The sequence below is a fragment of the Haplochromis burtoni genome, unplaced genomic scaffold (genome assembly GCF_018398535.1).
Source record: "Haplochromis burtoni strain Fernald_Lab_line unplaced genomic scaffold, NCSU_Asbu1 Contig_407, whole genome shotgun sequence".
NCBI lineage: Eukaryota > Metazoa > Chordata > Actinopteri > Cichliformes > Cichlidae > Haplochromis > Haplochromis burtoni.
In genome coordinates this window covers 223,261-236,706 of record NW_024582768.1, presented here as the reverse complement: position 1 = coordinate 236,706, position 13,446 = coordinate 223,261, and the positions used below count along the sequence as shown (strand labels likewise).

The 13,446-nt window shown below is 38.3% G+C and overlaps 1 protein-coding gene across 3 annotated transcripts; it reads left to right on the top strand.

The window, feature by feature from the left end:
* Positions 1-447: 447 nt before the first annotated feature.
* On the top strand, positions 448-13,234 carry zgc:56235 (Voltage-dependent anion-selective channel protein 2-like). Of its 3 annotated transcripts, none has more exons than XM_005944603.2 (10): positions 448-588; positions 3,269-3,339; positions 4,065-4,114; positions 4,711-4,713; positions 8,190-8,342; positions 8,429-8,481; positions 9,310-9,531; positions 10,007-10,157; positions 10,259-10,316; positions 11,979-13,234. In XM_005944603.2, exons 2-10 carry the CDS (start codon positions 3,273-3,275, stop codon positions 12,068-12,070), a joined length of 849 nt encoding a protein of 282 aa, XP_005944665.1. In that variant the 5' UTR covers positions 448-588; positions 3,269-3,272; the 3' UTR covers positions 12,071-13,234. The 3 variants fall into 3 exon arrangements, with proteins under 3 accessions (XP_005944665.1, XP_005944666.1, XP_042068946.1); XM_042213012.1 differs by lacking the exon at positions 448-588 and adding an exon at positions 626-1,161; XM_005944604.2 differs by lacking the exon at positions 4,711-4,713.
* Positions 13,235-13,446: the final 212 nt, after the last annotated feature.

Here is a 13,446-nt window from a genome sequence, read left to right as displayed (position 1 = left end):
CCTTGGGATACTCTCTACCATTTCGTCTAACTTACTAAATTCCTCTTTCTCTTCTTTGTCTTCCAACCTCTGGGATATATGGATTGACAACATTTTACATCACCCCTTTGATTTCCAGCTTCAAACTCATGCCTCATGCCTTCTCTTCCTTCAAAACTACCTCTGCTCCATTTCTCTTCCCAGGTGGAAGGGAAGAACTTGCTTCCTTTCTGCCACGTCTCCTGGACACACAGTGTATCTATCTATCTACAGTAAGATACAGTAAATGTGACTGACAGTCTGAAAGCTGCATTAATGTCCAAAGACTAAGCGTCCACGAATAAGGCACGTTGTTGTCCGCCTCTGTGTTCTAATAAACGTTTATTGCCTCACATTAACAGTGTCTCAGATATATCTCTTGCTCTTATAATACCTCTTTGTTCGCTTCTAGTCGATAGCGCGCATGCGCCATGATAGATCTCCTTCATTGTGCCCTGTCCCCGTTATAAGCATTTCCAAGCTAGGTTAGCTGTCAATTCACTCCACCGCATCACGCCAGGGACGCTCCGGGCTGTGCAGACTCCTTTTGCAAATACCTTTGCTGCATCGGTAACAGTGCTGATAAATGTTAAACACATCGCTGATCTTTATAACCCCTGCGTAGTTATTTATATGTGCTGTTGCTTCTTTGAGAATTGTGCGTTTATCTCCAAGGTTAGATGTCCAGCTAGCATGTTGTAACGGTATAGCTAACGGTATCTGTTATGTAATGATGTTTAGCTTTGCAGTGCACAGTTAAATCCTTTGGTTCATTGGTTTCTAGAGCTCCATTGCAGCGACACAGAACGGTCAAGCTAGGCACGGATTTAGCAACCGTACCAGTGGGGTTTCTGTTTAGCTGGATATAAAAGTGTGCGTGCGTGTGTGTGCTTGGGAAAGGAGTAGGGTGTCACTAATATGCTCGCAACTATCATATTTTTTGCTTGTTAGTGTGTCAGTGCAACTTAGACAGCAACCAGCTAACTGACTGTCAAACCCCCTACACGCCTTCCTCCCGGCCATCTGCTATCCTTTGTCCCAACTAAGAGATGCAGCACTGAACGTTTGCGATGAGCAGAACGAGCTGTTGTTTAGCATTGGTCACTTGGGAACTTATCTATACCAGCTGCTTGTACACATAAGGTAATAGTCCGATTATAACGGCAGTATATTCAGTAGAGAAAGAAACACGGAGCCCCCCTTTTGTATGCTATCCCACATTGAGTTTTTTGTTCTTCATGCAGCAATCGTAGCCGGTTCATGAGTTAGCGCGCGTGTACAAATATATGGAAATGTGGCTTTATCTTATTTACCAAATTATTTTGCACATGTTTCGTTTAGAGCTCCGTGTGAGTCTATTTAGAGTTACATCAGTCATCAGTACAGTAGCGCTAGTTTCTCATTTCCTTGCTCTTACTGTGAGTGCATATCTTGTCACACACACACACCCAAACGTGTGTGCAGTGGTTTCCTATAATATAATATAATATAATATAATATAATATAATATAATAACAACATAGTAGGTAGGTAGGGTAGGTTACCATAAGTGCAGTAATAACAGCAGATGTTTCATCAAATATAATGAGAGTAAGAGAGAGCCAGAGCCTGATAATTACAGTACTGCTGTCAGAACTAAAGTCAACTCGCTTTACCACAGTATATGCTTTAGTAGAAGACCATTACAAATACGCAAGAAAGAGCTCTTGGCGTACAGTAGCTAGAGGGAATTACCTACAAACTGCTGCCACTTTGGTGTTTGCACCCTGCATACTAATTATCAAAGGTTTACTCACTTTAACACCTTGTAAAAGTCATCATCATCAATGGCATGCATCTCACAACAACCAAAATGCAGCAGAACTTGATTCATGTTCACTGTGGCAACTGTTTAAATTCTTATGTTTCGTGGAAACTGGTTTGAATCCAAGTGGACATGTTAGTTGTGGTTTTAACATTGGCGTAGCTTCTGTTAGGTTGACACTGTGTAAAACACAGCTTAGCTTTGTTATTTGGTCCTGTATTGCGCTGTAGATGTTCATGTACAGGTTATGGTTCATTCTTATATTGTCTGTCAAAGCTCTTGAGATCACGAGGAAAAAGAGATACAGAACAGAGCAGTTGACCCAGGTGTTTGTGCAGCTTGTGAATCCCATGTGAAACCACTGTAGCTCTCCAGGTCGTAACCGCTGACTGGTGGTGTAGTAAACACAGAACAGCATAGAGTTGAACCTAATGGATTGGGCATTGAAACAGTTTTCTGCTTGAGGTTTTTTGGACCTTCCTGACTCAGTGCATTGCTTGGTGGCTCTTCTTGCTTAACCAAAGTACACCAGTTTCTGCCTGAATACTGTTGTTTGCTTAAAAGGAGTCTATCAAAGAACAGCTTGTTCCCTTCTGCTGGATGTCAATAGGTAACCCGACTGTTTAATCAGGTACAGGCAGTTATTGCATTCAGTAGGTACACGGGAGTCCATCCTAACAAAATGGGGACTTCAGCAAAAAATCTCAAACGTCAGCAACTTTCAAAAAAGTTCTGGTGACTGTAGAGACAGTGAAGAATGAAGTACAATGAAAATCATTATCATGTTCAAGAACCCAGTTTGAGAGTGGCTTGTGATCTTGATGGAACCTGTTTCCAGTTCTTGGCTGACAGGCGGTCTTCTGCTGCTGCAACTCATGTGCTTCATGGTTCAACATGTTGTGAATTCACAGATGCTCTTCTGCATACCTTAGTTGTGATGAGTGATTATTTGAGTTACTGTTGCATTCCTGTCAGCTTTAAGCAGTCTGACCATTGTGCTCTGACTTCTTGCATCAAGGCATTTTCATGGAGAACTGCTGCTCACTGGATAGTTTCTCTGTTTCAGACATGCTCTGCAAACATTCTCTGTTCTCAGTTTAAACTTTAGCAGGTCATGACCATCTTTATACCCATGCCTTAATGCAGTGGCCTTGTTATTGGCTGATTAGATATTTTTGTTAAATATCTAATCAGCTGAATATGTATATCTAGTGAAGTAACCTGTGACTATATACAAAAACCACTGAGACTTTAACTTTTGTTAAGTGCTCATTCAGTATGAGCACTTAACTGAGCAGTATAACCAATTGATGAACAACATGGATGGTCATACCCTGTTTCTAAAGATGAGTTTTTACTGCTTAAGCCTTTAAACACTTGTGTAGAATAAAGATATTGTGAAGTTTCAAATTTGACAAAAGAAACATCTGCCTTTATCTTCTCCAGCACAATGGCTGTCCCTCCAGCATACTCAGACCTGGGCAAGGCCGCCAAAGATATATTCAGCAAGGGATATGGTGAGCACTGTTTTAAGCTTAGGAGTAAATTATTAACTGTGGGGAATTCCTAAAGTACAACTTATTCTGTGTGCTTCTTATCCACACTACACATTTAATAAATACACTGATGTGAACAAAACTAAAAGTCTGGATATAATTTCAGACATTAGATACTCATTTTTTGAACGCTGAAATTACAGTTTTGTACATATAAGGTACATATTTGTTTTTTGAAGGAGATACCAGTATGTACAAAAAATATATAATTTATGTATGAATTCATGGAGTATATAAATTGTATAAATCTAACAACAGACAAGAGTCTCTAAAGGAAGCTGAATGAAATGGAAAACTGTCAGAGCAGCACCTCAAATGTGGTGAAGCACTTGAGAATGAGCAGATGTAACTGGTAAGCAGTGATTGAATTTTAAAAAACAAAAGAAATCAACTTGTCTTTTAGTAAATAAATTGGGTGCCCGCCAGCATACCTGGGCAGCCTGTCCAAGTAAAGTCTGTGTAGGAAACCGTGAAGGAAGGTTTACAAGCTCGTCTGTTGCTCGTTTAACATTTTAAAATGATGTTACAGCTAGTCTGACCACAACGTGGCTTAGTCTTTACAATTAATAAACCACCTTTGTGGAGGAAATCTATCTGAAAATGTTAAATTATGCCTTTTTAAACCTTCCTGTCTCTGATTTGTCTTGCACATAATAACTATTAACTCATATTTTGTAATCAATCAGGCTTTGGTGTTGTGAAGCTGGACCTCAAGACCAAATCACAAAGCGGAGTGGTGAGAACACTTTTTTCTTTTCATGTTCTTTCTTTATTCTTCACCTTTCCTTTGCCTTTTCATGCTAATCTCTAACCTCCAAATCCTGCTGCACAGGTACCCTCTCATGCTCAATGCCTTATTTAATTACAGTAACTGGACTCCTGCTGTGACTCGGAGCTGAAAGGGATTTAAAGCTGTTTTCACACATAAACTATACCTCTGAACTCTTTAGACATTGTGCTGCCTGCACGAAGGCAGAAGTCCAGACAGACTGGACATTAAATCTCTGTGTGGCAATTTGATAGGTGATTGTTTAGAGAATTCATAGCAAGTGACTGAATGTCATATACTGTCTGTGCTGCTTCCTTCAGGTGACCCTCACCTTAACCAAACAGAGTTATTTCCATTAGTGAGAACACGTCTGTTGAGTTCATGTGTAAAAACATCTCAGGTGGACGAATGTCGACCTGCTTGGCTTAATGTGCTCTCTGTTCTTGAGAAACATGACAGGCCTGCAGGTGTGCATTTGTGGCTTGTCTGTCTCTCTGGTCACCTTTCCTAACCCCTGCTCTGTCTCCACGCTGCTGCCCTGGACTGCTCGCTCTCTAATGTAGATGGTAAGATCGGTGTCAGAGCTGACTGCTCTGTCTGTCTGTGTAACTCAGAACAAGTTTCCATGGATTTCTGTTCTGTTAACTTACCTAAACCTTTGTTCAATTACAAGTCATTTTTTCAGTTGTTATTGTGGTTAAGTTGTTTTTTTGTCTTTATAATATTCATAAAGCATGAAAAAATGATTTTCTCTCTCTTCACACTCATTTATACTATTTCCATTTCTTTATGGAGATTGTCTTTACTTTGGGTTGTACTCCTTTACATTATTTTTGCATTATTATACCTGTTGTATGATTGATAAAATGCCAGAAAATGGAGAAGAATATTATTAAGCTATTATATTAATTTCAGGCTCAATATTTAAATTTTTTGTGCTACCTTTACTGCTCAAAATAGTCCTGTATTTATGTTTTACTTGGTCTTTATTTCACTGGTGGAAACGAGACATTTTAGCTTCTCTTCTTTTTTAGCCACTGATTGGTTACATTTTGAACAGAAAAGGTTTGAACAGTGGGTGGGTGGGGCTTCGGTGCTCATCACTAGTGCTGTGTGCCTGAGAATACCATGTGAGGGATATTTCCCTGCTGACATCATGCTTAGCCAAGAGTTAAAAAAAAAAACTTCTGAAAACGACTGTTTAGAGCAGTCAGGGTAGTTGTAAACAACCAGTCCTCATTATTTGAAACTTTGAACATGTTCAGTGGTAAATGTCTTTTTACTCAAGCGTCATTCACACAATCTCACACACACACACTTTTTTCTGTATCCAAGCCCTTTGTCTAACATTTGCGCATACACTCCCACTTCAGCGGATGCATCAGAGGCAACTCGGTGTTAAGTATATTTCCCAATAAATTGAGAATAAATTGGCGGGGAATCGAGGCACCGATCTTCCTTTACCTCCTGAGTCACAGCCACCCCAAACAGCCATCATTGTAATAAGATATGTATGAGAGAAAATAAGGAAAAGAAGAGACTTGGAGGAATTTAAAAACGGGAAGAAAGCAAAAAGATGCATTGGCTGGCAGGGCTGCACTACACTTTTATAGCTATTTAAAAAAAATCTGAATGGCATTGTTTCATTATTCTGTCAACAGACCCCTTTACTCTAGAGCAAAATAGCTCAGTAACTTTGATTGTCGTGTTCTGTATTATAGGATGAATCGAATGACTTAACACTGATCAGTTTGCAGTTACCCAGGGAAATGACTAGGGCTGTTCCTGGTCAGTTACCAGGTAATTGATGAGGTCCTTAGTCACACAATCTTTCTTAAATGCCATAAAATGTCACCTGAGTGTGTTAAAGATGGAAGCAGCGTCTGTGTTTGTTTGGTAGCTTCAGTAATGGTAACTAAGCTTTTAGAACAGTTTAACTTTAACTTAACGATATATATCGGATGATGATATAAAAACATCTATCGTTTCATTTTACGCTATCGTTTGTTTCGTGGTGTTGCAAAATAAACTGTTTACGGCAATATTTTTTCATCATTTTGATGGTCACTGTTACAACTCCAGCTACACGACGCCCAGCTGGAAACACTTCAAGCAAGTCGAGCTGCCCGAGATTCACAGAATTTACAGAAAATGTTACATTTTTGTGATTTATATCGTTATCGACAATAGAATTCTTATATCGGGATATGAGATTTTGGTCATATCGCACAGCCCTATTGGACATCATGTGCCATGAAGGCCTTTTTCACAACATGATGCATGTATTAGTCAGTCTCTAATACAGCTGCATTGACTTTTCTTATATTTGTGTCTGAATTGAGATTTGCTAAAGGACCATCTCTTTGGACTCACAGAAGTACAATCACAGAAACTGTGCTGCCGTTGTCTCAGTTCGTTGACAGATTTTCACACGGAGATATGTTGTTGATTCATATACATATGTTGTTTTGCGACGCATACATAGTGTGTGGTGATGACTTATCTGATCATTACCTCAGGTTTTTTTTCTGCTTTGACATGTAAAATGAAATTAGTTATCGTTAGCACACACTGAAAGACTTGTCGATACAAAAATCATCAGCAGGGCACCACTTTAAATGTACTTTGTAATAAAGAATTTATTTAGAGAAAAGCCCTGATTGTAATTTAAATCAAATATAATTTGCTTTGAAAATAAAATTTGAAATAAAAAACAAAACAAAAACAATGCCACATGTTGCATTACTTTTTAACAGATTACAGATTTCTGTACAATGCTACCTTAAGTAATTTGGAACACTATCTAACTCGTATTACCTTTCAGATATTATTTTACTGGCAATGATGTTGGCAAGCTAGATACCGTTAGCTAGCTAGCTGTAATTGGGCTGTGCTGTATAAATCTGTGATCGTTAGCTGAGAGGGTTAGCTTATAAAATACATTGAAAAGTGCCAACTAAATTCAGGCTCAGGATATGGATTAATTAGCTGACCTTACCTTCTGTTATAAAGTACTTTTTTTTTTATTGGTGGTTCAATCCCTGCCTTCTCCAGTCTGCCAAAGTATCATTGGGCAAAGTACTGAATCCCAAATTGGTTTTTGACTCATCCATCACATGAAAGAATTGGATTAATGTTACACAGAAAGCACTTAGGTATAGAAAAAAGTGCCTGTATGAATATAGGTTAAAGAGGCATGTTGTATAAGATCCAGTCCATTTAATATTGTTTACATTTGCTACAGCATTCATGTGTGGTAGCTGTATATATATCTCTATTCTATACACATCCGGTAACATTTAGAGGGATCTAAAATCATCTTGGCATCCGGTAACATTTTTGACAATATTGTGATTTTAGTGACACAAGGCTAAAAGCCAATTCTGAACCATGCTGCGTTGAATTTGGTGGAATCTTCATTGTTGACTTGAATGGGTGTGATCGGAACTAGAATACATTTCTGCTGGTAGGACTGATGTTGATATGCCAGTACAGAAAAATGTCTTATTAACATTGGGAGGTGGATTTGTGTTTTCTAATGACTTGGCACTGTTCTTACTCATTTCACTATGCATAAAAGCAGTCTAATCTTATTTTAATAAATGCAAGTCAGGACAACAGCCACTGTCTGAGAATTACATTGCATTCTTACATATATTTTTCAAGGTTCTCTTTTTTCCTTTGTTTTTAAGCATGCACTCTTGTTTAGAAAAAGTGTTCTAGTGCTTATTGTCAGTGGCAGTTTTGATAATCACTTTGTTGTAATCATCATGTTTATCATTGTTTTTGTGTTCACTTTGTTTGTCTTCTGCCTCATTAGTGTCTTGCATGCATTCATCTGTGAGACTGTCTTATTATGTCAGTGTATCTGTATTGTTTAATATGTAGAGTACATGCTGATGATTATCACTGTATTTTTGACATGACTAATTATATTTGGTCTCAGTTCCTTTTTCCATTTTGATATCCAACAATTCAACAATCTGCGCAACAATACCCTGCGTTCCACACTCATGCTTTGTGCTGATTGGTCCTTCACCAGGAGTTCAACACATCTGGCTCCAGTAACACAGATACAGGGAAGGCCTCAGGGAGCCTGGAGACCAAGTACAAGATGAAGGAGCTAGGCCTGAGCGTCAACCAGAAGTGGAACACAGATAACACCCTGGGTACTGAAGTCACTGTGGAGGACCAGGTGTGTGTTTGTGGTTAAGAAACTGATTTAATTGTTTAAATGTTCCTAAAACAAACTATTGACTCCAAGTTTTACTTTACCTATAGCTGGCTCAAGGACTGAAAGTTGGCTTGGATACATCTTTTGTACCAAACACAGGGTGAGACTCCATTTATTGGTTTGTGTGACTTATACTGTGTTATGTAATCAGTATTAACTTTGGGTCAATCCTGGATAAACAGAGTGCTGACTCTTTTTTCCACTCTTGCCTTGTTAATAATTAGCTGCATGCTTTAAACTTCTTTTATCCTCAAATTCAGTCCTCCTTTTTAAACCTTTAACTACCGATATAGTAAAAGCTGTACACTTAGTTTACTAATATTTTCCAAATCTGATAGATCAACAGATAAGAGAAGTTTTCATCCAGCTGACCTCACTCTTTACATGTTATTGTGTGCTGACAAAAGATGGACACACATAGAGGTTCCTATAATTATTAGTAACATCTAACAACTACACCTCGAATATATTCAAATTTGAAAGTTCTTCTGCGTACTTCAATGCCTCTAATAATTAATGTTGTTATTCTTACTTATTGTATCCACGTTGATGTATAGTAATGTACCGCTACAGAGTCTCAAAGAATAAGCTGATTTCTCAGTGTCTTATATTTCCTTTAACTTATTGGCCACTCTGTTTCTCTTGGCATGCCCTTATCAAAGCATTCCCTCTCTACTAATATATTTTTGACTTTCCTACTCTGTCTGTGTCAGAATCTAATTAGAGTTGTGTTTACAGTAATAACAGAACATGTCAGCTTATGCAAAAGTGTGGCTCATTCATGTGGTTTAAATAGTTTTTTAACAGCATGGAGCTGTGTGATCTGGGAATTCAATACATCATATTGTTTCCAGATAAGTTGGAATTTATTGTTGTCATTGGTTTTGGTATTTTAATGGCTCATCACTGTGATTAACCAACTTTTCAGCAAGAAGAGTGGCAAGCTCAAGACTGGCTACAAGCGTGACTATATGAATATTGGCTGCGATGTTGACTTTGAGGGTCCCATCATCCACGCTTCTGCTGTGTTGGGCTATGAAGGCTGGCTGGCAGGCTATCAGATGGCCTTTGATACGGCCAAATCCAAACTGGCTCAGAACAACTTTGCACTCGGATACAGGGCCGGGGACTTCCAGCTTCACACCAATGTGTGAGTGATTTTACATACGTACATAAACAGTTTGTGAAGATGCTTTGTTGCTTTTCAAATCATGGGCATCACATATCTAACTTCTGTTGCTGTAGTCAAAGCTCTGCACAAAAACCTGCTGGGTGGAAGCATTTTTTTTAAAGGTTGTTCAAACCCACAGACAGAATATCCTCATATTGGACTTGATTTGCTTCTACCCCTCTACCCTTCTACCCCAAGAGCAACTACCCCACAGGATTTGTGTCTCCTCCCATCTCGAACCAGACTTTTCTCATGGAAATGTTCACTTGGAACTGATTTGAATTTAGTGGCAAATTGTCCCAGTGACCTAAAACACATTTTTGGGCATCAGTTACTAATTTCATTATGGGTTGTCATAAGTTGAATACAAAGAGGGATGAATTTATAATTTGGAGACTGGTCTGCAGGATAGACTTCTGTTTGCTTAAGTAAATAAATGTCTGTTCTCTCTCAGTAATGACGGGACTGAGTTTGGCGGCTCCATCTACCAAAAGGTAAATGACGAGTTGGAGACAGCGGTTACTCTGGCCTGGACAGCTGGCAGCAACAACACTCGTTTCGGCATTGCTGCCAAATACAAGCTGGACAAAGATGCCTCTCTGTCTGTGAGGACTGACTCTTCACATTCACATGCACTGTTGCTGAAGCATATTCTCACAAACCGTTGTGCTGTTGTGTCTGACGCCCTGTCATGTTTCCCCTACAGGCCAAAGTGAACAATGCCAGTCTGATTGGAATAGGCTACACCCAGAGCCTTCGACCAGGTGAGTTACCTTCCTCAACTGTGCCATTGGCACCCAGCAAAATACTTTCCCAACCTACACAGGAAGATCTTGGTTGTTTAAAAATACAACCCCGTTTCCAAAAAAACTGATATTTTTCAATTAAATTCAATTTTATTTATGTTGCACCATTTACAACAGCAGTTGCCTCAAGGCGCTTTATATTGTAAGGTAAAGACCATACAATAAAATGGTATATAATATGTAAAACCATGACTTGCAAATCTCACAAACTGAATTTTTATTCAGAATAGAAAGTAAAAAAAAAATCACTTGTTTAAACTAAGTTTAGTATAAAAATTCTAAGAAAAAAAAATAGGTCATAATGAATTTGATGGCAGTAACACAGTAGTACGTTAATGTCTAGATAATGAGGAAACCAGTTGCTGGACATTTGCGAGGGGAATGTTTTCATATTCTTGTTGCATATATGATTCTAAGCAAACAACAGTTTGTGATGCACCAAATATTTTTAGTTGGTTTAAGGCGGGATGTCAAACTCAAATACACAGTGGGCCAAAATTCTAAACTGGAACAAAGTCGCGGGCTAACATTAATATTTATTGAAAAAAAAATCTTCCTCCAGATATAAGAATGAATCTTTTCTTATGGACTCAAACAAGTTTTGCTGAAAAACTGAATATGGAACAAGCAAAGCTTAATACTAAACAATATATATATTAGCTGTATAATACCAGTAGGCCAGCTCTAATAGTAATTTGGTATGGCTTCGCGGGCCAAATGTAATTAGGCTGCGGGCCAAATTTGGACCACAGGCCAGAGTTTGACACCTATGGTTTAAGGTCTAGACTGCAGACAGGCCAGTTAAGCAGCTAGAATCTTCAAATATGAAGACATGCTCCTGTAACATATACAGTATGGAGTTTAGCACTGTCTGAACCATGAACGCTCTTCCCTGTAAAAGATCTTGTCTGTTTACTAAAACCATAGAACTTTCCCTATTAATGGTGCATTTTAGATCCTGAGATATTCAAAGTCTTCACAATTATATATTACATCTTAAATAAAATTAAAGTACATTATTCTAAAAATATTCTGAATATCGACTTTTTTTCCCCCGCAGACTCAAATATCTCCCTGTCTTTACTTCTTAGAAACTCTAGCTCTCTGAAATGCTCTCTTTATACCCATACCCCCATACTCATGTTATTGACCTTTTGCCCTTGTCCCAGCTATTTTGAAATGTATGGCTGCCACCAAATTAAAAGCTAATAGTTTTCATGAAATAGTAAAATGTAAACATTTGAAATGTTTGTGTTTTTTTAATGTTCTAGTGTGAATAAAATATGAGTTTATGATGTTTGCAAGTCATTGCACTTTGTTTTATTTACATGTTACACAGCATAACAACTTGTTTGGTTGTACAAAATGTTTTTATTTTAACCCGTTTCAGTCGATCGAAAATTTGAAGCTTGTGAGGGCAACCTTGACTAAGAAATTCAGGAGTTAAGATCTTGATCAAGCAAGAAGGGGCAAACCATGTGCTTTCAAATTTACACCACACACTTATACAGGATAGTTAGGATAGGATAGACGCACTGATACTCGTGCCCACATGTCAACTTTTTTGAACAGGTCTAAAATTGAAAGTGTATCTACAACGTTATGACTGTGTCTGTGCAGGTGTTAAGGTCACCCTCTCAGCTCTCATTGATGGCAAGAACTTCAACGCCGGCGGACACAAAGTCGGCATGGGCTTCGAGGTTGAAGCGTAAACACGAAACCTACAAATAAAGAAGAAGAAGCCCACTTCAGCACTTAGTTTTCGGCACCCTCCTATCACGATAACTTGTCTCCTTCTCTTGTCTCTGGACTCTCCCTCACACACCCCTCCCTTGTTCATACTTCTGATGAGCATTTCTGACAGTAATAGTCAAGTCTTAGCATTATGCTTAAAAAGTTGTGAGGCTGATCCTGAAACTGGCGGTGCATAGTTGTGGAGAATTGTTTTTATGGCGTTTGAAATAACTATTTATTTCCCTGTAGGTCTTGAATGAAGTAGTTGTTGGTGTACATGTGTAGCTCATTTAAAGCTTCAGTACTGAGTTATTACTGCATTCCTAAAAGCATGTCAAATGAAGGGTTGGATGCAGAGCTTAAAGCTTATTTGCTTGGTTAAAAAAGGTGCAGAGTGTCTGTCGTCTCTTTATTTTTGTATCCATTTGAACGGTTTTGGCTTTTTTTGCTGCAATCCAAGGACTATTTAATCCATGTCATTGTTTGCATACAACACATATCATTAAATATTGAAGTAGTGGTGGATGAAGTTAAAGACCAATTTCTGGAATGACGACATGAAAGATGTTAGATCTATTCTTGCACATGTCTCAAAATGCTCTTTTAGCCCTTTGTGACTTCTGTTTTTGGTAGGTGAAATCAACATAATGGAATCTTCTGGTAGCTCTTTGGGTTTGTTTGTTTTTTTACATTTCTACAGTGTTGTTTTCATCTATCTGTCTCAGCTCAACGGTCACAATGAAAGTGAGGTTATTTTGCTTCTGTATCTCAGAGGCACCAGTTATCTTAACTTGACTGCCAGCTGTTTCCTCATGTTGCTCGGGGACCTCACTCGTTGCTGTCAGTGATCGTGTCTTCAAAACTATCTCCACTCTTAAGCTCTGTATATTAAAGTACAGGTGCTTGTCCTCCAAGTAATTCCAGTTGAAACACTTGAGGAGTGTTGTGTCCCCAGATGTCTGTCCTGTTACTTTGGTTGGAAATCCTGTATCAGAATGTGTTTCTTGTTCATCTTATGTTGTCATTATTATTATTATTATTATGAGACTTTCTTTTCTTTGTCACATAGACACAGTACCTCATTTTTTCCAGTGTAAACTAAGAGAACTCTAATAATAAAAAAAAAAAAAGGGAAAACAGCACCTATTAATGAATTGAATTCTTTGTCTCAATTAATGCCTTCAGTATTTAGTATTATATTGCTCTTACAGTGCAGTGGTGCCCAGGCTTCTGTAGCTGTAGCTGAGCTGAGCATGACTTTTACTATCTTGGGATTTTAAAGATCTAAATAACAAGTGAAGATTGGATCTAACTGAAATGTAGGAGTCATTTTCTTTGCCATTACATACACAAA